Source organism: Otolemur garnettii, unplaced genomic scaffold (assembly GCF_000181295.1).
Source record: "Otolemur garnettii isolate 467f Iridium unplaced genomic scaffold, OtoGar3 scaffold00205, whole genome shotgun sequence".
Taxonomy (NCBI): Eukaryota; Metazoa; Chordata; class Mammalia; order Primates; family Galagidae; genus Otolemur; species Otolemur garnettii.
In genome coordinates, this window is record NW_003852600.1 from 1,575,831 (window position 1) to 1,602,607 (window position 26,777).

The window sequence follows — 26,777 nt, forward strand, 5'->3', positions numbered from 1 at the left end:
CTACCCTCATCCTTAGGTACGTGACCAGCTGCGCAGGCAGCGCCCAGCTGCTCCTACCCTCATCCTTAGGTACATGACCAGCTGCGCAGGCAGCACCCAGCTACTCCTATCCTCATCATGTATTTTATTTAAGTCTCATTTGGGATCGTGTTAGGAGTTACCGGTAATCTGTTTTCCTCACACGCATCCTACTTCCCACTTCCTCTGCCAACACCTGGCTCACCCATTCCCACCTGAATGCATGTGAACCTCACCCCGTCTCAGTTTCCTGCACCTTCCCAGGCACACTGTGATCACACTCTTCCCGCACTCCAATCCCTTCCACACCCACACTGCCTTCCAGGGGAACAGTCTGGCTCTCCACCTCCCCCACAATCCAGCCTTTGTCCTTACTCTCCCCGGTGACCTGAGCTCCAGAGCGCCCCCCGCTCCTCTGTGTCTGCACCGAGGTCTGGGCTCTCCCCTCCAGGCTGTGCCTCCTAAAGGAAGGGGCTGAAATGCAGTGCTCCTTCCCCAGCTTGTGTCCCTAACAACAGTGCCCCAGACTGCTGGGCTCCAACTCCCTCCCTTCCATCTGACATCACTCAGCCTGCTGCCTAGCAACCATTTATCAAAAAACGATCCAAAGTCAGAACCTCTTGAGCACCAATGTGACACAAAGAACACTCACTGAGACATTGTGGATTCTGGATTTTCAGATTTGGGACGGTTACCCATTAAAGACGTATTACAAGATCTGAAAAAGTCTGAAAGCCAAGCACTTCTGATCCCGAGTATTTCAATAAGGGACACTCAACCTGCTCCTTTTCAAACACAGTGACACAATGACCCAATCCCTTATCCCCACCAATACATCAATGTATGTAAGAATAATAACACACGACTGTATTCTAAAAATGCCTCATTTATTTCTCACTTCATGTGCCCTAACTTCACTAGGACATGATGGTTCCTGTAATCATGTTTCTACAGAAGTGGCTTCCTGCCGCAGAGGCAGAGCGCAGGCCTGCCTGCAGCCGGGGCCAGCAGAGAGATGTCCGTGGGAAACTGACCCCGACTTCACCCAGGAAACACTCAGGTTTGGTGGGGAGGTCATTTTGTACCAGTTCCTTGCACCTAGTAAAAGACAGACAGCATGAGGGGATGAAAAGGAGGGTCTTCAAACCAGCCAATCAACCAAAAAGAAAAGCCGTCTCCACAAAAAGGCAAACCTATAAAAAGGCAAAAGAAGCTTTTTACACCTGGCAAAAATCCTCATCCCAGGTTCTTGGTACTGCCCACATTTCTGTCCCTGCAGAACTCCGGGGAGCTGAGCAGCTGTTCCGTCCTGAAGCGAGCTGTGTCATCCCACGCTCATGTTGCCATATCCTCTGCCATTAAAAACTTTACATTCTAATTGTGTCTATTATGGGTTGAATCATGTCCCCAGGCAAAATTCACAGGTTTAAGTCCTCCCCACCAGCAGCTCAGGATGTGACCTTACTCAGACAGGGAGTTGTTGCAGATGTCAATGAGATCAGGTCACAGTAGAGCGGAGCGGGAGGCCCTGACCCAACATGACACACGTCCACAGCAACAGGACCTCTGGACCAGACGGCAGACACTGGTGTATGTTCCGCAAGCCAAGGGCCTCCCAGGACACCCACAGAAACTGGGCAGCAGGCCTGCAAGATTCTTCCTCAGAAGGAAACAGCTCTCCTAGCACCTTTATCCCAGGCTTGTAGCCTTTAGAGTCGTGAAACCACTTCTATTGTTTCACCACTGGTCAGTGGTACCTTATTACCATCCACAGGAAACTAACACACCACCTCTGGTTTCTGTGGACCATATCACTAATCCACCGTGACAACTACCACCCACTTAAACACGTATCAAGGGCCTCCGTGTGCCAGGCATCAAGGACATTGTTGTAAGAAAGATTGACAGGGTCCCTGTCCCAGTATAGGTTATAATGTAATCAGGCCAGGCATCAAGGACATTGTTGTAAGAAAGATTGACAGGGTCCCTGTCCCAGTATAGGTTATAATGTAATCAGGATCACTGACAACAAGCCAAAATCACACAATGCACAATGAGAAATCACAGCTGTGGTAAGAGCAAGACACATCTGGTCACACGCAGATGGCTCAGGGCACCACTCGGGGCTTAGTCTCAGCTTCACACCTGCCATTCTAATGGCCGCCCTTCTCCAGGCTGGGTCAGTGGCCACCGTGAGGCCTCCCTTAGCAGCCACCCTCCTGTCTTTCTGCTCACCTCCTCCAACACACTAATTTCTACTTGAAGCTTATTTACTATAAACTCAAAAAAGTCAGGTAACTAATACTGCTAAGAGACACACGTCACCTAACAAGAAACCACGGTGAGAAGCGAGCATGCGGCCTTAACGCAGGACTTCCACGGTAACTTCATCAGAGACACTTTTCCTGACAATTCTATCGCAATGCTCTGTGGCAGAAAGTTCCTCTACATAGCCTGGGTATTCCCGAGTAATTCTACAGCACTACATTGCCTGGCAAACACTTGATTCCAACAAAGGCAATGCTAGAAAGGACACTAGAAAAATCTTTTCATTTCAGAAGTTCTCTCCTTCCTTATCAGAATGCAGCAGTTACTAAAGGAAGAAGTACTATCAACATCAGAATTAGCCAATTTATTATCCAAGGCCTATTTCTGTTACCTAATTATGAGTCACATCACCAAACACCATGACTCTGGGTCACGCAGCATTGTGACTGGGAGGCCCAGGCAAAATTTTTCAGAGTATTTTGTGAAAACCACCTACCTACCTCTTATGCAGATCCAACAGTCATCTTTCCTGTTGTGCTTTCTGAGTTCCTCTTCAGTTACTTCTATTAACCTGCCTTTCAGTCCTGTTAAGTCCTTTCCACTCTTGGTCAGTCGAATCCAATCCATAAGACTTCTGCCCTGTTTCAAAGGCACCTAAGAAAGAAGGGAGAATGGGATTTGGCTTCTGCAAGTTGGCTGCTCTGTGCTGCTCTGTCCTCAGGCTACTTCATTACTCTGAATCCCATTGAAAAGATAATAAAATTCACATTTAATCATGCTGCAAATCCTCTTACAGCTTTAGAAGGCTATTAAAATTGTTATTGCTATATTTGAATTATAAATAGAATAATATTTAAAATACTTGGGCTACAAGGTTGGGCTTAGAACTCTGTCGCACAGATTTTTATCACGATGCTGTCATCGCAGTCACCCCTCAGAACACCAAGATCTATAGACACCCAAGCCCCTGACATAAAAAGGCATGGTATTTGCATACAGCCTATGTATATCCTCCCATATACTTTAAATCACCTCTAGATTACTTGTAATACCTGACACAATATAAATGCTATGCAAATAGTTGTTATGCTTTATTGGGATATTGTTCAGTAGGTCACTATGAAAGTTTTGAGACAGACTATTATGGTCATTTGACTTCCAAGAAACACAGTCGACAGCATCCTCTCTGATTCACCCATGCAAGTTTCAACTTGCGGCTTATTGTGTTGCTGGGAGGAATTCAATTGTTTCCATCTGTGCATAGTTTATGTTTTCTGATTTATGTGTATCTGAAAACTTTCATAATTACCCACATATAGCCCATGAGCTAAGAATTGTTTCTATAAGTGGTGGTAAAAAGCCTGAAACCTTACGAAGAGTTGACAGTCTAAAATATTTAAACTCTGTCCCTTTGCAGAAAAAGTATGCCAATCCTTGCCTAGAGAATTTAATAGGTGAAGGTTTTATTTTGTTTGGTTCCAAGGCTTTTAGATAAAAGGTATTATTGGGATTTTAACCACTCAAGACAAACTAGTGGAAATTTTTCAAGACATTTCTATGGAACTGTCTACACTTTCTAACTCGTCTGTGACACAGTCCCAGAAGAATGTTCAATGTTGAAGAGGCATATTCAAAAACACTCATGCATCTCACTCACCTGAGTCATGCTCATTTTATCCACCATCTACCCCCAAGGAAACCAAGTTCCCAGTTTCCTATTCAATCTTACCCATCCTACCCATCTACAATATCCCATTCTGACCGTCACCAAAACCAGGACTCTTGGTCCTAATGAAGTGAAGTGTGAGAAAATGATCCCCCCCAAACCGAAACGGAATCAGGGCTGAACCACAGAAAAACTCATCTTCTGGAAACACAAAGCAACTATGGCCTCCCTCCTCCAGTGGCTCCCCAAGTTGCCCTGTGATCCTGACTCCATGCCTCCTGGTGTTGTGCCTCAGGGCTCTCCCTCCCCCACTGTCACTTCTGCGCCTTCCCTCATATGCTCTAGCCAAATGGAAAATGAATTCAAGCCATCTCAGGGCTGCTCCCTCCGCCTGGATCAGTCTCCCCTCCAACTCCCTCTATCGCCTGGGGAAGGCTTCTCACCCCAACTGCTTCCTGGCCATAACACTCTGTTGTAGTACTTACGACATTATAACCGAGTGTGTAGCCTACGACACTGAAATCCTTGAAATCCGGGACCACATCCTCTGTACTGGTAGAAGTGTTAGTAGAAGTAGTAATAGCTATCACAGACCAGTGCACACAAATCTGCAAGGTTGTCTCAGGGCAAGCAGCATGCACTGAGTTTGCCAAGCCTCCAAGGTGTGCTAAGAGAAACATTATCTCACTGAATCCTATGACAACACTGTAAAGTGAGTACTGCTATCAGGTGAAGAGACAGACTCAAAGAGATGAGTGGGAGATTTGGGAAAAGAACCTGGCTCTTTCTCACTTTAGCCTCTGCTTCTGAACAGTGAGAATAACCCCACACACCATGCAGTCCATAGCTTCTTGGAGAGTGAGTCTTTAAGTAAGCAGCACAAGCCAGCTGCTAGGACAAGAATTAAATTCCTATAGCACATTTCTGGTCACCAAAACATCACCAAATGCTAAATAAAGACCAAAATGCTTCTAATGTTAAGCACTGAAATAAATGTGAACTATGCATACCTTAAAGATTAATGAGAACAACACAATTATTTATCCAATTATTCCAGTTCAGGGTCATGGGTGGCTGGAGCCGATCCCCCTAGCTCAGAGCGCAAGGCAGGAACCCAGCCTGAACAGGACGCCCTTCCATCACAGAGTGCACACACACTCTCACTCAGACTCGGGTTACTGTGACACACCAGCTAACCTAATGTGCATATCTTAGGGACATGGGAAGAAACTGAAGTGCCCGGAGGAAACCCACACAGGCGTGGGGAGAAGGGGCAAACACCACAAACAGTGGACCCTGTTGGCAACTGACTTTTCTCCTCATCAACATTAGAACAAAGCCTTATTCAAGGACCTGCTATATAATAAACCATCTCCCAACCAGGTTCCATTTTCTCCACCTCTACCCACTTCACCCAATCCTGGCTCAGTTTCTAACATGTTCAAAATTATCTTGTTCCACAAGGAACAGGAAATATAAAAGAATGAAGTCTGAGTCTTCCTTTGAATTGCACAATAACCTTATTTTGTTGTCTTTTTGTACTCAAAGACTCACCTTTGCCAGCACCACCTGTGTGACTTTTGTCTTTGCCTCTATTTTCACCCTTAAATGGATGCTGAGAACACAGGTGGTCATGTTAACCGAGAAGGGCAGAAAGACATATTCTAATTCAGAGAGTCTCTCTGGAGAGGCTACACTACTCAGTAAGGTATGTAGCTTAAAGAACCAGGTCAAGCAGCAGAGAGAAGACACACAACTGGATGGCTGAAAGATAAACCTATTAATAAATGAAATTTCACAACAGAACCACACTGCACGAAGCCTGTATGATCGCAAGCCGTACCTCCTAACCAGTTTCCTTTTCTGTGAAATGAATTTAATAAAAGCATCCACTTCATAGGATCACTGTGATGATTAAACGAGTCAATCCATGTAAAGCCTAACATGCTTCTCAGAAGGACTTAATCTCAGCCATTGTTATCATATTCAAAGTTACAGACCTCTGGAAAGCTAATGAAAGCTACAGATTCCTGAACCCATATTCTTATCTAGGATCGGAACTCCAGGTCTAAGTAGAGAAAAATAAGAAAGTTAGTGAATGTCCCAAATGAAGAAAGAGTGGCCCAAGTAGGTGCAAGTCTCCAAAACAAAACAAGAAGATGTTTTGGTCACAGAATGAGGAACTAGCTAGTAACGGAAGCAAGCAACACTCATGCTGCAATGAACACAAGACACGACTTGTTATTAAATTTCGCAAACATAGCATGCATTCTTTACAGCATTCCACCTGTTGCTAACAGTAACTATGCTCAACAATAAGTCAAAAGGAGTTTTACATTAGCTTCCAAGTCAGCAGGGGAAACTAGCAGGAAAGGCGGTGATGAAACACTCAGACCTTCTCGGGCTCCCTGGCTCCGAAGTCCCTACCCTCCCACCGTGGTCACCATCGCCGCTGCCGAGCCTTTCCTGCGAGGAAGCCCCCGTCAGCACCTCGGGACAGCGAAGAACAAAGGCCGCGAGGATGGGTGCAGGGTGCGCTGACACCGAGGTCAGGCGACAAGCGCGAGGCAAGGCCGGTCACACGGACCGGAGTTTAATTCGCGGGACCGACCTGGAGGAGACGCTGACAGACCGGCAGAGCAGGGTACAGAGGCGGGAATCGAGCGAGTCAGAGAGAGCGGGGAGGGTCGCCGAGCTCGCGGACGAGTCAGCGCGGGGTTAGGAAGAGGCGGCCCGCGAGGGCAGGACGACCAGACGGCCAGAGAGGGGACGGGACGGCCAGAGAGCGGACGGGGCGGGCGCGGCGAGCCCGGAGGGACTCCGCTTACCTTGCTGCGGCCCCCGGAGGCGACGCGCTGCTGCGAGCCGGGGGTCGGGAAGGACTGGGACGGGGCGTTCAGCATCCTGAACCCCCCGGCAGGCCCTGCCCGGGGTCGCCCCGGACCCCTCTCCCGCCAGCACCTGCCACTCCCGCTCCGGGGCCGGCAGAGGCCGAGCCCCGACCCACTTCCGGGGTCGCCGCGGGGGAGGTGCACCCTGACGCAACGCGCCGCGGGGGCGGAGCCAATAGGACGCTGCGCGCGCCGGCGGGGGCGGGACGAGGGAGATGCGCGTGCTCAGTGGGCCGCGCTTCAGCACCCGGCGGACTGCAGGATCAAAAGCGAAGCTGTTCACTGAGCCCTGGTGCTGAACGCGGCCGAGAATACGTTTCTGCAGTCTGTTAACCAAGAACGCTAGCGTCTGCCCCTTGCTAAGCAGCGCCATTACACTACTGGACGTATGGAATAAAGCAACATAGTGAAAGTATTCTAGCTTCTCAGAAACGCTCTCCAGCAAAGCCCAGGCCGTACAGCTGCTCGCGGTTGAGAGCGAGAGTATCAGAGGCCAATAGTCGCCTTTAATCCCCTGGCTGATTACTGACAACTGACTAAAAGGTTCCGTTTAGGGATGGAGCTTGTGGCTTTGGTATCTCAAGTCTCATTCTCCCTATCTGCACAGTGAGCTTAGGTTTTATACTACATAAAAGGCAGTATGTAAAATGCACAGTGCAGTGTCTGGTTAATAGTAGGCCCTCAAATGGTGTTGGCTCTCTGCACTATTTCAACATGTTAATCAGGTAAGGACAGACACCATGCAAGTAAATACCAGCCCACAATGTTCAAGGTTCAGACTGGTAATCAGCTGGAATTTCTTCACATGTCCCTTGGAGAATGGGAAAGTTTTCAGGAGAAAAGAACATAATTCTAAATAATCCCCTCAATGGCCTTTAATTTCTCACTTTTCCTAACTCAACACATTGGCATGGTTTTAACTTTCTCTACTTAATTACCTGGTTCTTAAAGTGCCTATGAAGCAAAGTTGGCTTTAGTACCTTTTATGTTAGAAAAAGTGTGTGAATATGTGTAGTCATTCAAGTAGGAGGCATTTCCAGCTAACCACCTCTGACCTTCACCTTTACCCATTATCATTCTAGAATAATGTAGCAATATTTTTATTTGCAATTAAAATGCTTATTGTGAGATGATTGTATTTGAGCTAAAAGAAATGTTTGATCATAGTTTACTATATGATCTTGGCATTGCAAACTGTTCTGTTTTCTACCATTAAGTGATAATATATTATTCTGCATTTACATGAGAAAAACCAATCATTGAAAATTAATTTCACTGCTTATGAAAAAATTTTACATGAGAATATGTAGAGTAGAAAATAAGACCAAAGGAAAATGAGTAATGTTGAAATATATTCCATATCTGCAAAATTTCTTAGCTCCCTTTTGTACAGAAATGGAAAATACTATCGAATTCTGCTCTTTAAGTCCACTTTTTAAAAATGTATGTAAACGATAAACATATTGTTTTACTTAAATATTTTGTTTTCATTTTAGGGACCCGTAATGTAGTACATTAAGGATTAAATATCTATGCTATTTTACTACTGGATTTAAGGACAGCAGAGGAATATTAAAGTGAGAGTTACTTTACTCATTTATTTAAAACTTCTAATATTTGAGACCTCTAAAACTGAGTCCCTTTCTCAATTATAGATAGTGATTTATTGGGTTTTTCATCATCTGGTAGCAAATCCATAAGCATAAATGGGTGATTGGTAACCTAAGGTGATTTTCTTCATTATCTAATAAGAATATTAATTTATAACTACAACATCCAATTGAGATGAGAAAGAAATAGAAGATGTTACAAGATCCAGTGATAAAGATAAAATATTTTAAAATTTAAATATTACAAAGAAATAATATTTATTATAAAATAATATTTAATTATTTCTTTGCAAAATTATAACTACAGATAAATTTGTAATTTAATGAAAAGAACAAACTCATCCTTTGTTAAGTTCCAAATATTTATAACATAACAGACATTTGTAAATGGCACCTACTTTAAATTCTAATGTTTAGTTCTAGTGTAGGGATTAAAAAAAAAGGCCAAACTACTATATTAATTACAAAATATTTCATTTTATTAATAATTTATGTACAAATAAATTAAAAGGATTATGATACATTTATACACTAAACTTAAATTCTACAAGCTTTGAATGTCTTCAAAAGTTATTAATCAGATTAATTTTCACAGGTCAGCTCCTCAATTTCATCTTCACTACCAGAGTCTTCATAAAATGAAATTGTAGCTTGAATTGGAAAATTTTTCAGAAGAGCTTCTGCTTCCTGATATAAGTAATCGTAACACTTTGATTTTGGCCAAAATAGTCTGAAAGAAGCAGACAACATAACATGGGGTTTGTTTGTTTACATTCAGAATCCTTACACTCAAGAAATGGTCCAATTTCAAGAGCTCCTTATGTTTACCAGTCAGTTTATTCATTTAGATACAGCCTTGACATACAGAACTTAAAAATCCAAGCATTGCAGCTTTCATGAAGTCTACTTGCCAAAGTATCATTAACAGGTTGATTATTTTAAATCCTTATCCAGGCTTTAAATTGGATCAAAAAAGTTCACACTAAATCCTGTGTAAGCATAAGATCAATGTTTATCTTACTTTAGCATTATGGATATATTTATTCTCACAATATGCAGAAGATTTGTCTTCCAGTTTCCAGAATCCTTTGGAAAAATGAATTTTACCACTTATTAAAATTTGTGATGATGGCCAACATTATGGAAATGACAAAATATTATGCACTTTACACAATGGTAAAAGCCACCTACTATCTTGCTTAAAACTCACAGGTTAACTATTAGTTATAGATGTAGCCATTGTAAGTTTAGAATATTACAAAAAAAAATTGTCTATGCATTCACACCCTGAGGCATAAAAAGACTTCTGACCCAGACTTTGATCTCATCTCCCTTATCTACCTCTATTCAACTAAATTTAAGAAAACCACATGAGATATCAAGAAATGATACAGGTTTTACACAAATAATTTGCATGTAAAGATTATTACCTTGGAATTTTAAAAATCTGACAATTATTAATCCAGGCATCTAGTCTTCTATTATTTTTCACCCAAGATAAACAAAGCTAGAAGAGGTTGAATCGCCAGCTACAGTGCAGTCATTTTAATGTATCTGTATAACAGAGAGGTTCTGACCAAAGAAAGGGTGCATTATGCTCAGCACGTTCCTTCTTAAAAGACAGAAAGATAGGAAATGTAGCTTATAAGTTTCCAGAAAAATCAGAAAAATGCTGTATAATTTTGATGTTTAAACTAGTATCAATTATTCAGTCAATAATGCCAACATAATTCATAATTCAAAGATGAATAAATCATAATTCCTATCCTCAAGAAATTGACTAAAAAGAAAACACAAAATAGAAAATCAAGATAGAAATTAATAAAAATAAAATAAACCTAAGAGAAGCACAACTAAACTGGTACAGCAGTCTAGAAAAGAAAGGAACTGCTTATATAGGAAAGAATTTATTTTCTAATGTGTAATTGGAACTACCAAACCCAAAGAATGCACAGAGAAAACAAGTCATCATCAGTCTGTCCCAATTTCTCAGTGTGGACCACTGAGTGGGACTCCATGCTCTCCTGAATTACCCCTGTTCTGATTCTTCTCAGGCTCCCTTGCAGACTTCCCTTTCTTTGTGCTCTGGTTAGATGCTGGCCTTCACCCAGGGCTTCACTGAAACGTTCAGCTTTCCCCTCCACACCACCCGACCCCAATGATGACCGGACCCACTGTTGTGATCGCCCCAACCCTGCTTTCCACAGGCTCCCAAGTCTGTATTCCACTTAAGGTCTTGCATGAAAATCTCTACTGGATATTTCTATTGGAATGCACTGTAGGCATATTAAATATGAGAAATGGGAAACTGGTCTCATCATTTTGCTCCACAAATCTGTTTTAAGCCCTAGGTCAATTCTGTTTGTACAGCATTCACTGGTCACCAGACACAGACACCGGAGCCATTCTGGCCGGTCACGTCTTCTTCCTCTGCCATATCCAATGCATTAGAAAGCCTACTCTATCTCGTCACCTAAGTTATTCCCCAAATTCACCCAGTCCTGTACCCACTTCCAACGTCTTAGAACGACTCTTCGCATTTCTTAACCTGACAACTACAAAGCTTCCAGCTTCGCTTTTAGGATTATTCTAAGTCTACATAACATTTCCTTAGTGATTTTTCTAAAACAAAAATCTGATCCCAGCACTCTTGTGGTTAAAATCCTTTGAGGAACCCTCAATACCACCTACAGAAAAAAAGCCCATGGGTTCCCCACACCACGTACTGGATCAAGATCCATCTCGAGGTGTACACAATCCTCCCGGCAGGACCACAGCTTCACACACCTGAGCTCTAGCTCCTTGGAGCTCCCACGCTGTTCACGATCATCCTGCACCTCTTTCCCTTCCTAGTTTCTCCCCCCTCCACCTCCCATCCATCCAGCTAACTTCAAGACTCAGCCAGGTAACCACAACCTGTGATACACGCTCCCCTGACCCTTCCCTCTACCCCTGACCGTAGGCACTTCACGTTACGTCCATACCGTGAAACTGACCAACCAAGGTCCTGCCCCGCGCTGGCGCTGTGGTTGTTGGCCGGCATCCCCCACCGGTGATAGTATTGGGAGAGGTTCACGAGCACGAGTGTGCCATTTAGAAACACTACACGCTCGACGAACCCCACATATCTTCATTTAACCGCTCCCGGAAGCAGGAAAAACGCAGAATTATTAACCTGCCACCTGAATGAAAGCTACAAAGAATTTTACAAAAAGCTGACTTCCTGTGGCTGGAACGGTAAATTAGCCCCTCGCTGTAACGTTAAAGAACTTTTGACCCCGTCTATGATTATCCTCACCTTAGGATTTTCATCATATTTCCATTTTTCTCTTACATATCAAGCTTGCTTTGCTGTAAAACTGCGGCTGTTAAACCCTCCCTTCCTCCTATTTTGCAAAGGACTAACAACGTACACACTCCGCCCCATCTGAAGTCCATCTCATTTGGACCCTTGGATTTTAAGAAAAAAACTGTTTTGCAGGCGCAACAAGCTACGGTTTTCACTGTGCCCCGCGCTCCCTCCTCCCGGCGCGCCTTCAGCGTTTACTGAGGACGTGCCAGGGAATATGCAGCTCTCTCCCGTCAAAGCCTGAGCTCCTACGTTTCTCAAATCGAGGAGGAGCGGGCCTGAGAGTGGAAAGGTAAAGTCACCTTGAAGATTTTTGCAGACAGAGCACCCGCAGGACCTGCCGATCCGGCCCTGCGGTGCCCTGGGGCCCTGAACTTGGGGGGGTGAGGGTTGGGGGGAACGTAGCACTCACCTGACGGGGTGTCCAGCCTGGGCGAGCTTTCCCGAGCCTTCGGTCACGTCAGGGCCATCGGGCATCTAGGGAGAAAGGAGCCGAGCCCAGTCACCACCCGCCTTCTGGAAGGTGGAGCCGCGCAGGTCCCAGAGCTCTGCGCGCCCGCGGCCAACGCGACCCCAGGGCCTTGCTCGCGTCCCGACTCGAGCGGCCCAGTCGCCACGGGGGACACTCCTGCCGCGTCGGTACCGGACGGACCGCGAGTGGGCGGGCCGAGTCGGGGGCAGGACGTTGGCTGTCCCTGGGCCCCCCAGGCTCACTCACCGCCTCCGTCCCGCCGCGGGTGTCCACCCAGGGTCTCCAGAAGCCTGCGGGCCTGCGGGAGGGCACAGGGCGCGCGGAAGGGACGTGAGCCGGACGGGGGGTCCACCCAGCCACCAAGGAGGGGGCGGGAGCCACGGGGAAGACAGGGGAGGAGCGGGGACGCAGGCTACGCGGGGAGGCCGGGGGCAGAGGGCAGGTGCAGGGGAACCCGGGCCGGGAGCGCACGGGGGACGCGGCGGAGACGCGGGGTTGGGAGCGCACGGGGGACGCGGAGTGACGCGGGGCTGGGAGCGCACGGGGGACACGGAGGGGGACGCGGGGGGACGGACGGAGCCTACCCCGGGCCCGCCCCGCGCTCCGCGCTCTGCATGGCCGGCAGTGCTGGCTCCGGCCTCGGCCCGCGGACTTTATGCGGTCGGCGCGGCCTTCTCCCTCCCCGCCGGCCCAGGGCGGGCGCGTGCGGTCCCCAAACGGCCCAGGAAGGGCTTTTGTCAAGCGAGTGTTAATCGCCCCTGGACACATGGCTGTGGCGAAAAACAACATTCGCCCGAGCAGCCAATCTCCACGTGAAAAGGCGAGAAGGGAATAAAATTAAGTGATTCCACACATTTTGTGTATTTTTGCAAAAGGGCCAAGTGGTTCGGTGCTGGCTTGACTCGCAGAGTCTCACAGCTTGGGTCTTGGCAAATGCCGCCGACTGTACCCCCTGTGTCCTCAGAGCTGGGAGGAGGTCTGAAGCCCAGGAGGGATGGCCTTAATTCCTCCTTCTGGAACCACAAAAAAAAAAAAAAAAAAAAAAAGGACGAATGAATGCCTTCTTCAAGAAAAGAATGTCGGGTTTACAGCTCTGATAAAGTAGTCAAACATCTGCCTATTTTTTGAAGGTAATAGACAATGTTGGCACGGAGAGGTGAATTACAAAGACTGCTGGCCCAGACGGCCAGGGCCTGGTCACCTGAGAGGGGCGCGCAGCCCTGTATCCTCACGTCTTTGCGCCCCCAACCTGTCATACACCTCTTTGGTGCCTTGGTCCTTAACCACTCAGTGATAATCACACAGCTATTTCAGGGATGTGTACGAAATAATAATGACATCTTGAAAACACAAAAGGAGGCAAGTAGATCAGTCTCCCTGCCCCTGTGTCTCTCCTTTGAGTCACCCCCGACTTACCTGAGACCCACTACACTTGATGAAAAGTGTTACGCTTCAAAGGTGAGATGATAAGCAGATCTTACAACTTTTTTCCAAAATGTTTAACGTAATGGAGCTCAGCTTTCTCTTAAAAGTTGTAAAGAAAAACTTTGAGTGAAGGCGGTCCCAGGGGCTCCCACTTGTAATCCCCACACTCTGGGAGGTGGTGGTGGGAGAATCCCTTGAGCTCAGGAGCTGGAGACCAGCCTGAGCAAGACCAAGACCACATCTCTGTTAAAAATAGAAAAATTAACAGGGCCTGGTAGTGGGCTCCTATAGTCCCAGCTACCTGGGAGGTGAGGCAGGAGCATTACTTTGGCCCTTGAGGTTGCTGTGAGCTAGGCTGAGTCCACAGCATTCTCCTGGCAGCAACAGAGTGAGACTCTGTCTCACATGCACACAAAGTCACCATAATAGTCTACACAAGAGCTAAGAATAGATACACTAAGAACTAAGAATGGAGATGAAAGGATTGATTTGAAGGATACTTAGGAAATAGAATTTCTAAAACTACCTAAATGGTAAAATGCGGGTTGACATTAAAGTGGGGTCCAGATGTGCCCCCAGGTTTCTAGTCTGGTTGAGTGAGCAGTTGGTATCCAGGAAGTATAGGATGAAGAGCAGATGAGACACTTTTATGCTGTTTTATTTCATTAATGGCATACAGGAAAAAAATAATGAATTTGGTTTGAGATGCTGAATTGGTCAGGATGGGCTGGGATATACATAGGGTGACCAGATTTTAAAATTTGTAAAGCGTTTATTGCAGCCTAATTCATAATTGCCAGGTCATGGAAGAAGCCCAAGTGCCCATCGATCCATGAATGGATCAACAAACTGTGGTATACGTACACCATGGAATACTATGCAGCCATTAAGAAGGATGGAGACTTTACGTCCTTCATGTTCACGTGGATGGAGCTGGAGAATGTTCTTCTGAGCAAAGTATCACAAGAATGGAGGAAAAAGTATCCAATGTACACACCCCTATTATGAAACTAATTTATACCTTTTATATGAAAGCTATAACCAAATAGCCTAAGAATATGGGGAGGGGGAGAGAGAAGGGAGGGGGGAATGGGTGGAGGGAGGGGGATTAGAAGGATCACTTCTGAGGTCTTTCTTACAGGGGTACAAGTGAATCTTTCTAAGAGTAGAATGTGAACGTTTTAAAACAATAACTGAGAAAATGACATGAAGGCTGTGTTGACCAGTTTGATGGAAGTATTTCAGATTGCATGTGAAAACCCCACACTGTACCCCAGAAGTGCATTAATGTACATAGTTACCATTCAATATAAATAAATAAATAAATAAATAAAAAGAAAAAAAATAAAATTTGTAAAGCGGGACAACATGGGGGGGCGGGGCGGGGCAGGGGATGGGGCAGGGCCTGACAACAATGCAAACTTTGATAAGCAGTTCTCGATAATCATTTCTCAACAATTATTTGTTATTATTACAGTTTATAAAATTAATAAAAATAATATAAAAATCATATTCTGGCAAAATAGCCACATGGCAGCCTAAAACCATATATTCCCTTCCTGTTCTCCCGCCCATTTGTGCATTCTTTCCAAAAATCGGGACTTTTTTAAAATGCTGCGGGATGCGGGACAAATTATTCAAAAGCAGGACGTCTGGTCACCCTAGATATACAGCAGTAAATAACTCCAAAATCCTCCAAAAGAGCAAAGGTCTTTTCCTATGTGTTACTCAGGCTGTGTGTCCAGTTTTGGTTGTTGGTAGATCTACTCCACATCATCTTCTCTCAAGGATGCAAGCTGATAGAGCCTCTTACTCCCAAAATGTTGACAGTGCTCATAACAAGAGGAAGGGATTACAATTATTTGTGTGCCAGTTTTCAGAGGTTTCTGCCCAGAAGTGACACATGTTTCACTGGCTAAAATAAGTCACATGACATGCCCAATTTCAAAGGAGCAAGGAAGTGCTAGTCTACCATGTACCGAGAAAGAGGAGAAACTGGAATAAACAGCATATAAATGAAACAGAATCTGCCTTTCTGGCTACTCAGTTCCCCTTCCTTCCTACATATTAACACAGTCACCCCAATAAAAAGAGCCCAGAAGTGATGTGATGGACTTTAGAAGGCTTAGTAACATGTAGGAGGAGAAGGTGTCCAGGAGACAGCAAGGATACAAAGTCTACAGTTCAGTGGAGAATTTAGAGCTGAAGATTTAAATGCAGTAGTTACCACAAAGAAGTGGTAATTAGAATAGGAACTGATTCGTTTTTCCCAGGTAAATTTTGTAGCCTGGATGGACAGAGGCCTGAAGATAAACATCTGATTGATTGTAAGGTGAAGGGATATGAGAAAAAAGGCACCGTGGAGGAGTGGTGCAGGGGGCAGAAGGCCCGTGAGCCGAGCAGGTGCGCTGGAAACGGGAGAAAGGATTCCAGCCAGGCAGGAGAGGTCCAAGGACCAAGGAGAGGGCCCAGTGCTACCAAGAGGCCAAATACAATAAAGACGTGTCGACTGGATTTCACAATGAAGGCAATGCAAGTGACTTGAGAACATCATTTGACTGTGTGAGGACAGAAGCTTTTTCACAGCAAGTTGACCTGTAGACTAGAGGGGAAGAAATGGAACCTGAGTTGAAAGAAAAAATGGGGGGGGGTGTCAGTGACAGGGGGTGGTTTCTGGGGTGCAAGAGACAAAAGTATGTTTATAAGATGAGGAGAGGAGAGACTTCTGGGAGGAGAGGGCTGGGTAATGGTTTCTGGTCCTCTAGGAGGAAGGAAGCAATGAGATCAGTGTCTCTGGGGAGGGCTCTTCATGAGGTTGGAGTGTGTAATTCAGTGATGACAGTAATCTCAGTCTGGGAACTCCCAAGAAAGAGGCTTTAAAAAGGTAACTGGATAGGTGGCACCTGTGGCTCAAGGAGTAGGGTGCCAGCCCCATATGCCAGAGGTGGTGGGTTCAAACCCAGCCCTGGCCAAAAAAAAAAAAAAAAAGTAACTGGATCTGGGTGGGAAAGGAGGGATAGAGTGTGATGATGAGGAAATATCAGTTGACTTGAAATTGTGAAAAAATGCATCACTATTAGGAAAAAGGGGTGAACCAACTCAAAAAAGTATGGCAATATTTATACTTAATCAAATTCAGATAAACAGAGAAATAGAAATATGGATCATTGGAAATAGATCATAAACCTATCATTTATACACTTATTCCATTTATACCATCTGTTTGTTCAGATCTTGAGGCCAATTTCCAGTGTAGTCAACACTAAAATGCTATTTTTCTTTTTGTTTTTGTTTTTTTGCACAGTTGATCATTTCTGTCAAAGATGGGATTTCTTAGTTGAAACATGAAGCTGTGCCAGGAGAAGAGAACAACCAGTACAATTTTCAGGGATGTCATAGTCATTATTTTAGAACAGATAACACACACCTATAAAGTAAACTGTATGGAATATGAAAATGTAAGGAAATAAAGAACTATAAAATAATACAACCTGAGGTATAACTTGTTCATGCTATAGTTTAGATTTATTTTAGAATGTTATGCTGATTTCCACTAGTGCATTTAAAATACATACTTTATATAACATAACAACACACTTTTCATAATATACCAATGGGCTGGACCAACCTAAATAATCTATTAGGACTAAAATTTTTTTAAAACATATTTATTCAAAGAGTATTTACTGAACACCAACTACGTGCCAGGAACTATTCCAAGATCTTGGGATATGTCAGGGAACAAAATGGACAAACTGCCCTATTTTCACGAAGCGACATTCTAACAGCTCAGGCACCAAGCTTCATATTATGCTAAGTCAAAGTATTATAAATTCACCTTTTACTCCGTACCTTTGTGCCCAATGTGCTTGGTTTTAAATCTCTGAATCTTTGCATACTGTAGAATGTAAGAAAGCAGGCACATCCTGGAGAGAGAGGTTGCGAGGCGCTGGACCCTAAGGAGGAGTTAAAAACTGGACGCGAACTTCTATGTTACCTGGAGAACAGTAACTGGTAGAAAGAAGCACTGGAGCTTGGATGAGGCTCCCATTTTGAATATGCCCTGGAATTACCTGGCCTTTGTTGATGACCTCAGCTGGGATATGACTTAGTCCTCACTCAGAAACTGAGGTGGAAAACTGCAGGGTGAGGAAGGAGAGGGATTATTGACTCACAGCTGCTCATGCGGTGCTCGCCACCTGTATGATGCCAGTTTTACTTGTAGCAAGAACAGGGTTAGCCTTTGTTTACACAATTCCCCACTTTTCATGATTTTATGAATAGTATCTAAGGAAAACTGTAACACCTGCCTAATTGTCTGGACTCCTTTTTGAAACAAAGTCTCACATGCAAAATGTTCTCCTTTCCAGGCACATTACTGGTTTGTGTCTGAATGCCCACACAGTCGAACGTATTAATGTTTTTGTGTTCTATATCAATTATGTAATTATGTTTTAATGAAGACAAGTTGTGAAACATTAAATACAAAATGCTAAATAAACATAACATGCATGAGGATCTTATTGGGGTGATGGAAATGTTCTAAAATTAGATTGTGGTGATGACTGCACGATTGTGTAAACTGTCATTAACTTCTACAGTCAAGTAAATTTTATGGTGTGCAAAGTATAGTTCAATATAAAAACCTTAGATATGGCATTAAAGGACTGATTCTTACCATATTCAATTAGGGCTTGAAGAACTAAACACAGTTAAGAGAGTTAAAAGCAAGCCTACATTAAATCTTTCTGGGGTTTGTTGTTGTTTGTTTGTTTTGAGACAGAGTCTCACTCTGTTGCCCTGGGTACAGGGCCGTGGAATCTTCATAGCTTACAGCAACCTCAAACCATTGAGCTCAAGTGATCCTCCTGCCTTAGCTTCCTAAACAGCTGGGACTGCAGGCACGTGCCACAATGCCCGGCTAATTTTTCTATTTTTAGTAAAGATAGGCTCTTGGTCTTGCTCAGACTGGTCTTGAACTCCTGAACTTAAGCAATCCACTTGCCTCAGCCTCTCAGAGTGCTAGGATTATAGGCATGAGCCACCGCACTCCACCTGTTAAATCTTTCTGATTTGGAGATTTCAAAAACATATATCTGGGTGGCACCTGTGGCTTGAGGAATAGGGCACCAGCCTCGTATATGGGGGGGGGGGGTCAACCCCGGCCCAAACCAAAACTGCCAAAAAGAAAACAAACCAAACATATATCTGATTTGGTGCTGTGCCTTCCACCTATGATCCCAGCATTCTGGAGGGGTCAAAGTATGAGTATCCCTTGAGGTCAGGAGTTCAACACCAGCCTGATCCCTGTCTCAACTGAAAGTAGAAAAGTGAAGTCCTAGCTACTGGGGAGGCTGAGGCAGGAGGATCGCTTGAGCACAGGAGTTTGAGGTTGCTGTGAGCTAGGCTGAGGCCATAGCACTCCAGCCTAGGCAATAGAGTGAGATTCTGTCTCAATTAATAAGCAAAAAACCATGCATCTTTGGTAGAGAAAGTGAAATACAATGTCTTCTGTAACTTAGAAGCTGTCTTAAAGCATCTCTGGCAGCACTGGGTAGTTCTGCTGCTGAGCTGTCTTTCAGAGGCCACACTTGGATGCTGTGGCTCTTGGTGATAAGACCAAGTCCTTTAGAAAAGATCACACTAGATTTGCAGTAAGGACCTAAGCCTCTGAACCAGGAAGCATTCTCATTCACCATCAGGTCAGGAAAGCCACCATCCACTCACTTGCCAAAACCCAGCTGTCACCTGAAGCCACTGTGAAGGGACATCTGCATCATAGTTCTGGGCTGGACCAGGCAGGAAGGACATTCAGAGACTTAGGGATTTCATTTTGGATGGTTAGGAGCATGTAAGTATGTTCTAAACTCACTAGTAAGCTGAAAATACGCTAGTTTTTTTTTCCTGCAGCTGGATTGGAATTTTTGTGGTCAACATTTTATGCCAATAAAATCTCAATTGAGACAGTTGATTTAATAGAAATCTTTCAGCTTAAAGATCAGATGTTGAGTGAGAGGTGCCATCTCCAAACTTCAGGCATTTGAGAATCTTCCCAGGTTTAAGATAAAGATAACAGTTGTGGCAAAAACTGACTTAGCACTAAGCAGAGGCAGCCGTGTTGTTTTAAACCCAGAAGGTGCTCACAGATGGCTCCGAGAGAGATTTAGCAGGTCTGTGCTAATCACACTCAGACATGGGAATATCTCCACCGAAAAGAGCTAGATTTCAATGCACTCTTCATGTAACTTTCTTACTTGGTTAATAATGGCAATAAAGTATTTAGTGTAGTTAAGTATTTAATAAAATATTTAAGGGCCTGAAATATTCCATACTCTGTATCGTAATTACAACTGGATGTTATATTTAAAAAACCACAATAAGAGTTCACAAAAGGGTTCTAATTCAAAGCATATTGCAGACACAAAATATTTGCAAGAGTTCAGTTTTGAACAAATAAGCTGTTGTGGGTTTTGATGGTTTTAGCTCTGTATGTTTTTTAAACTTCTGCATTAACCCTAAATACATTAATTTCTCATACTTCATAATTTCTGTAAAATAAAAATACAGTAGTAAAGTATTTATCTGACATGAATCAATTTGTCTGTGCCATTATAAACTATATCTTATCATGTTTACATCTGACATTTTAAGTTGAATGTTCACTAACATTATGAATTTACTGTTACTGTACTAATAAACATCATTGGACAACATACGACAAATACCGAGGTTTATTTTAAACTTTTATTTCAGAATATAATATAAAGTATTTCAATGACAGGTCATTCAGGAAAAAAAGACCAGATTCAACTACCAAATATTTATTGATCAGCCATGCCAAGACTCGGATGAAGCTTTGAGCATACAGCATAGAATAAGACCAGAGCATTTTCCAACACTCACAGTGCTTACATTCTAGATGGGAGACAGAAGATAAATACAGGAAGGACATAATTACAGATCTGCAAGAGTTCTACAGTCAGAATTAGAAGACTGATTTAGTAGAGCACAGTTGGGAAGAATCTTTCTAACAGGGTGGTCAGGAAAGGCCTCTGAAGAGGTCACATTTAAGCTGAGACCTAAAGGGAAAATGACAGAGGACTGGTTCCTAAATTATCTATAAGTTATTCCTACCATAGCAGCATCACAGCAGAAAGCATCTACCTGGCCTGGCTGGCTCATACTATTAATAGGAGGCCAGACAGCTGGTGTGTGGGTTGTTCCAGAGAAAGAAGGCCATATTGGATAATATATGTCTGTATTTGTTTCTGACTTTTATTAATTACTTAGAGAATTACTTGGATTATAAAATGAATTTTTTAAAAAAATAACTTTATTCAAATTAATATGAGGGTACAATATTAAGGTTACAGGGGCGGCACCTGTGACTCAGTGAGTAGGGCGCCAGCCCCATATGCCGAGGGTGGTGGGTTGGAACCCGGATCCAGCCAAACTGCAACAGAAAATAGCCGCATGTTGTGGCAGGCGCCCCTGTAGTCCCAGCTACTTGGGAGGCTGGAGTAAGAGGATCGCCTAAGCCCAGGAGTTGGAGGTTGCTGTGAGCTGTGATGCCACAGTACTCTACTGAGGGGGGAAAAAAAAAAGATTAAGGTTACATTGTTCTCACTTCCAGGGTAGAAAATGAAATTTATATTCTTCTAAATATGTAAATGTCTCCCAGTTTAATGGGACAGCCAAATCTTAACTGCAAGTTTAAAAGGTAGGTTTTTATTTATTTATTTTGCTTACTTTTATAAGTTAGCAAAGCAAGTGCATGATAATTTAAGTCAGGAAACAAAAATGTAGTGGTATGAGATTGAGTGGAACTGACTTTTTGTTATTATTGATGAATTATATATGGAGAGTGATAGGAAACTATAAACTAGTAATGAACTATCAACGAAGATTCGGGAAGAGGAGACTACGAATGCTTACTTCTGTTAGGCGTTTACTAAACTCTCCACGACGCCTGATGAACTGATAGAGGAAAACAGGCAAGTACTGTCGGTCTTCTTCAGACTCCTCTGAATTATTGCTATTATTAGCCCGTGATAATCTCACAGTCTACACCGATAAGACATTCCTGGTGTGATTATGTAAGACCTTACTGGGTGCGTACTCTATAGCTATTCCCCACTTCCACCTTCATTCTTGCTAAAAGAACCCCAATTTTATACAAATCAAGAAATCAAGCGCTTCCAGAAAAGCAGGGTCCTCCCTTAACCACAAAGTCATGATTGGTTGGAGCCAACCATGATGACCTCATCCCCCTCATCAGTGATTGGCTTGAGCAGTCATGTGATCTAGTTCTGACCAATGATGCAAGAGGAGGAGTCCACGCTCAAGGCGAGGTGCGTCTGGGGAAACCCTGGCCAGGGTTCCAAGTGTGGATCTCATGTTTGCTGTGGAGCTTTTGACGGGAGCTGGTTTACGCGTGCCAAGATGCTGAAACTAGCAGAGTGGAAGGATGTAAAAATCCTGGAAATAATTTTGATGCTGTCGAGCCACCTATGGAATAGCCGCCTGTGGCAATATCCAACCTCTGGACTTCTTGTTACATAAGAATATAAATTCCTGGCATAGGGTGCATCAAGATGGCGGCCCCCATGGATTTGGAGTTGAAAAAGGCCTTCACAGAGCTTCAAGCTAAGGTTATTGATACTCAACAGAAGGTGAAGCTTGCAGACATACAGATCGAACAGCTGAACAGAACGAAAAAGCATGCGCATCTTACAGATACACAGATTATGACTTTGGTAGATGAAACTAACATATATGAAGGCGTAGGAAGAATGTTTATTCTTTAATCCAAGGAGGTAATTCACAATCAGCTGTTAGAGAAACAGAGAATAGCAGAAGAAAAAATTAAAGAACTAGAGCAGAAAAAATCCTACCTGGAGCGAAGCGTTAAGGAAGCTGAGGACAACATCCGGGAGATGCTGATGGCACGAAGGGCCCAGTAGGGAGCCTCCAGAGGAAGCTTTTCCTCCTGACCCCTGCTCTGATGGACATTTTATCTGGATGGCCTAGCAACCTCACATTTTCTACATCATCCTGAACCCCTTTCAGATCCTAACGCCATAATTTTTACCCTGGCTCTGCCTGCCACCCTGTCTAGACACTCTTCTCTCCCGGGATGAGTCACAAACTCTTAGGAGGGAAGGTGGGAGCCAGGATAGAGAGAGAGAGCTCTCCGTGAACTTACCACTATGCACACTGATCAGACCAATAAAAGGCCTCTGTCCCATTAAAAAAAAAATATATATATATATATACATAAATTCCTTATTCTAATGTTAGCTTCTGTTAGGTGGGTTTTAGTTATTTCCACTGTATGTACTCATATTCAATGACTGGTTCTATTCTCAGGTGTTATCAGTAGACTAAGGGAACACACCTCTTATAATCCAGATGTACAGTTGATCTGGGGTTCAGTGTCTGAAGGTCAAACTGCCCTTCACAGCAAGGTGAGTGAGCACAGCCCACTCTTCATGCGCATAAATGCCAGTTGTTACCATCATCTCGTTAATCCTCAAAACAGCACAGAGAAAATGCCGTTCAGTGGCTGTTTCCAAACATTAAGCTGAAATTCACCAAGCCAGGTTTTGTCTAAGACAGCTGTCTCAAACATTTTGGTCTTAGGAAACTTAAACTATTAAAATTATTGAAGGTAAATATTTCAAAACAACAAAGTAAAACAAAAATTGAGGATCTCAAAGACCTCTGGTTTATGTGGATTATGTCTGTCAATATTCATTGTATTAAAAATTAAAATTGAGCCCACCTACTCTGGAGGGTGAGGCAGGAGGATCACTTGAGCCCAGGAGTTTGTGGTTGTTGTGATCTGGGCTGAGGTCATGGCATTTGAGCCTGGAGAACAGAGTGATACTCTGTCTCAAAAAAAAAAAAAAAACTGAGAAAATTTTATTAGAGATATATATATATATATATATACTAATTTTTTTTTTTTTTTTTTTTTTTAGAGATGTCACAGCTCACAGCAACCTCCAGCTCTTGGGCTTAGGCGATTCTCTTGCCTCAGCCTCCCAAGTAGCTGGGACTACAGGTGCCTGCCGCAATGCTAGGCTATTTTTTTGTTGCAATTTGGCTGGGCTGGGTTTGAACCCGCCACCCTCTGTATATGGGGCTGGCACCCTACTCACTGAGTCACAGGTGCTGCCCTATACACTGATTTTTAAATGACATTTATACTTATTGCATATTAACATAAATTTATATTTATTTTTTAAATAACTGTATTTTTCAAAACTTATCTTTTTTTTTGAATCTCTGTGAGTTCTGGCCTAATGTAAGACAAATGGATTCTCATGTCTGCTCTGCATTCGGTCTGTTATGACATGTTGTCTGGGTCGAAGTACATGGGGAAAATTCAGCTTCAAACCGATGTCTTTGGACAAGGAAGGATTTTGAGAGCCCTTCCCTGCATCCTGAGCTTTCCCAGGTGTCCCGTGCACTTCTCAAACCATTGATCTGAGGCTACCTTGACAAGACTTCAAAAAGTCATGTTGATTTGGACTTACCATCAGGTAGTCACAAGGCAGTGTTGACCGATTAAGAGAGTTAGATCTGATCCTCCATCTCCTTGGGAAAATTTAATTTCCATAATCATAATAAATACATGTATGGCCAGCTCATTCTATTTTCCAACCAAATCTTTCTCATCTTTAAACATTACTGAAAGCAAATTCAGGAGAAGACTGAGATGAGGAGATAGGAGCTGAGGATTCATTGTGAAATGCTGTATCTGGTAGTTCATGTTCCCCAGTAACTCTGGGTGCACACCAGGGTTGCCCTGTGAGATGTGCCGCACGGCTGTAGGCAGTGAAATGTGAAGTGACATGTCTTCCTCCAGCGGGAAGCCTGCAGAACCAATGGCCAGTTTGTCACGTTCCCTTCCTCCTTGTCTGTGTGGAGGAGATTCCATCAGCCCGAATAAGGAAGATACAGAACAGAGCCCCCTGCTTACCTGAAGTAAAGGTTAGTTGTTTTAAACAGTCACATGCCATGGGGAGGTTTTGCATGTTCCTGACCACCACCCCATGGGTAGGTGACTGTTTTAAACTGTGAGATTCCGGAGCTGTGACTGTTGCACAGCTCCCCTGGTGCTGCTGGAGGCACCTTACTCTGTGAGGCATTAACGAAGAATCCTGCACAAGCAAACAGCATGATTAAAATTCTCTTTATAACTTTAATAAGCTGGAAGATCATACAGGACTCGTGTTGTTTTTGACCAAAGGTTTATAGAGGCTCGGCGCCTATAGCTCAACCAGCTAAGGCGCCAGCCACGTACACCTAAGGTGGCGGGTTTGAATCCCCAGCCCGGACCCACCAAACAACAATGACGGCTGCAACCAAAAAATAGCCGGGCGTTGTGGCGGGCGCCTGTGGTCCCAGCTACTTGGGAGGCAGAGGCAGGAGACTCACTTGAGCCCAGGAGTTGGAGGTTGCTGTGAGCTGTAATGCCATGGCACTCTACTCAGGGGGACAGCTTGAGGCTCTGTCTCAAAAAAAAAAAAAAAAGGTTTATAGAAAAAGAAGCGTACTTAGTGCGCTCTTTGAAGCAAGTCGTAATGATCAGGACAGCAACAAACTGGAATGGACTTCTAATGTTGTTGTAGGAAACATTTTGAAGTTGTTTGGGTAAAAAGAATCTTTGTTATAAAAATATTCATCAACTGGAAAAATCTGAAGACTCTGCTGGGCCCTCGGGAGATACACTGATGGGATCCATCTTCGTGGAGTAAAACATCTCCCCCAAATATATGGGAATAATGAGTTGAAGTCGGCCCTTACTCAGTGCTTGTCAACCATTTTTATCTCACAGCACACTTGAATTGATGGTTAAACTTCCACAGCACATTTAAATTATGTTGATTAAAAAAAAAGAGTTAAAAAAAAAAAAGAATATACTTACTGTGCTTTGAACTTCTTTGGAAAATAATTTAAGCAATGATCTTTAAAAATCTTCACAGCCCTCCTGAGATCCTCTCATGGCACACCAGTGTGATGTACTTCGGTTTAAAATCACTGCCTTAGCCCCTTAATAATAATAAAATGATAAAAATTATAAGTAATGGAGACTTACATAAAACAGAAGTTAATTTTTCTCTTGTATAAAACAGTCTACCAGGTAGACATTGTAGGGTGGCCCAGCAGCTTTTAATGAGGTCCTTCTGTCTCTCTTCCAGCATTCCTGGGACACGGATCCTCCCTTTGTTGCCAGTTACCGCTAGAGATCCAGGCCTCACGTTCCTGTTGCAGGTGACAATATGGTAGAAGTGACAAAGAAACAGGGTAAGATGCCCTGTGCATGGTATCTTTTAAGAAGGCATCAGATCCAGTTGCCATATCACTTTTCTTTTCAGTCTCTTTGGTCAGAATTTAGCAACAAGGCACAGTGAGATACAGAGGAACCTGGTATTGCCTTTATGGTGAGCAAACCTTCTTCCTACCTAGAAGTAGGAAGGGAAAAATGAGTATCAGTGTGACAACTAGCAGATTCTGCCACACTGTTCTGTAGAAGCTGCTACTTAAAACTACTTGCAAGAAGCTCTGTCAGAATTTATGGAGTAGTTGATCCCCTGCCTTCTCACTGCAGGTTCAGCTGAGTCTGGAGCTGGGCACTACCTCTTTGCTGACAGCACTGAGCGTAGCTTGAACGGAGCACTTCTCTGAGCTTGGAAATATGAAATGATAGGATAAATACATGTACCATGACGATCCCCATGTGCCCTTCACCAACGCACACACACACACGCTTTTTTTTCCTCAACTATTTAAGTTGCAGACGATACCTTTTACCCCTAAATACTTCAGTGTGTCAAGGACAATCTCATAACTGCAACACAATTGATAAAATCAGGAACTATACATTGATATGATGACTATTATCTAATCCCCTGTCAACATTTAGAAATTATGACTTATAAAAGAAACTGAACTCCTTTCCACAGTACTCTGATTTGTTCAGTGTGTGCTGAAAGTATTAAATTTATTGCAGTTGTAGAACTAGTTGATTAAAACCACAATCAGTGGCCAGTGCCAATCCCTGCAGGTG

At 43.7% G+C, this 26,777-nt stretch overlaps 2 protein-coding genes and 1 pseudogene across 4 annotated transcripts in view; 1 reads left to right on the forward strand and 2 right to left on the reverse strand.

Annotated features, from left to right (window-relative positions):
• LOC100955093 (cytochrome b5 reductase 4) overlaps positions 1–6,937 on the reverse strand; it is an 85,971-nt gene extending 79,034 nt beyond the window's left edge. For both annotated transcript variants that reach the window (XM_023507786.1, XM_003801296.3), the window contains exons 1-2: positions 6,781–6,937; positions 2,787–2,940 (exon numbers count right to left, since the gene is read on the reverse strand). In XM_023507786.1, coding sequence (XP_023363554.1) covers positions 2,787–2,940; positions 6,781–6,855 — 229 coding nt within the window. In that variant the 5' untranslated portion in view covers positions 6,856–6,937. The remainder of the gene's footprint in view (positions 1–2,786; positions 2,941–6,780) is intronic.
• Positions 6,938–8,914: 1,977 nt separating this feature from the next.
• RIPPLY2 (ripply transcriptional repressor 2) lies at positions 8,915–12,890 on the reverse strand. Its single transcript, XM_003801297.2, has 4 exons — positions 12,859–12,890; positions 12,521–12,572; positions 12,215–12,279; positions 8,915–9,183 (listed from the first exon to the last, which is right to left on the reverse strand). The coding sequence occupies exons 1-4, from the start codon at positions 12,888–12,890 to the stop codon at positions 9,036–9,038; spliced, it is 297 nt and encodes a 98-aa protein (XP_003801345.2). The 3' UTR covers positions 8,915–9,035.
• Positions 12,891–22,293: 9,403 nt separating this feature from the next.
• On the forward strand, positions 22,294–22,942 carry LOC100955716 (annotated as a pseudogene). The gene has a single exon (XR_154768.2). The product of XR_154768.2 is annotated as a prefoldin subunit 1 pseudogene (transcript).
• The last annotated feature ends 3,835 nt before the right edge of the window (positions 22,943–26,777 follow it).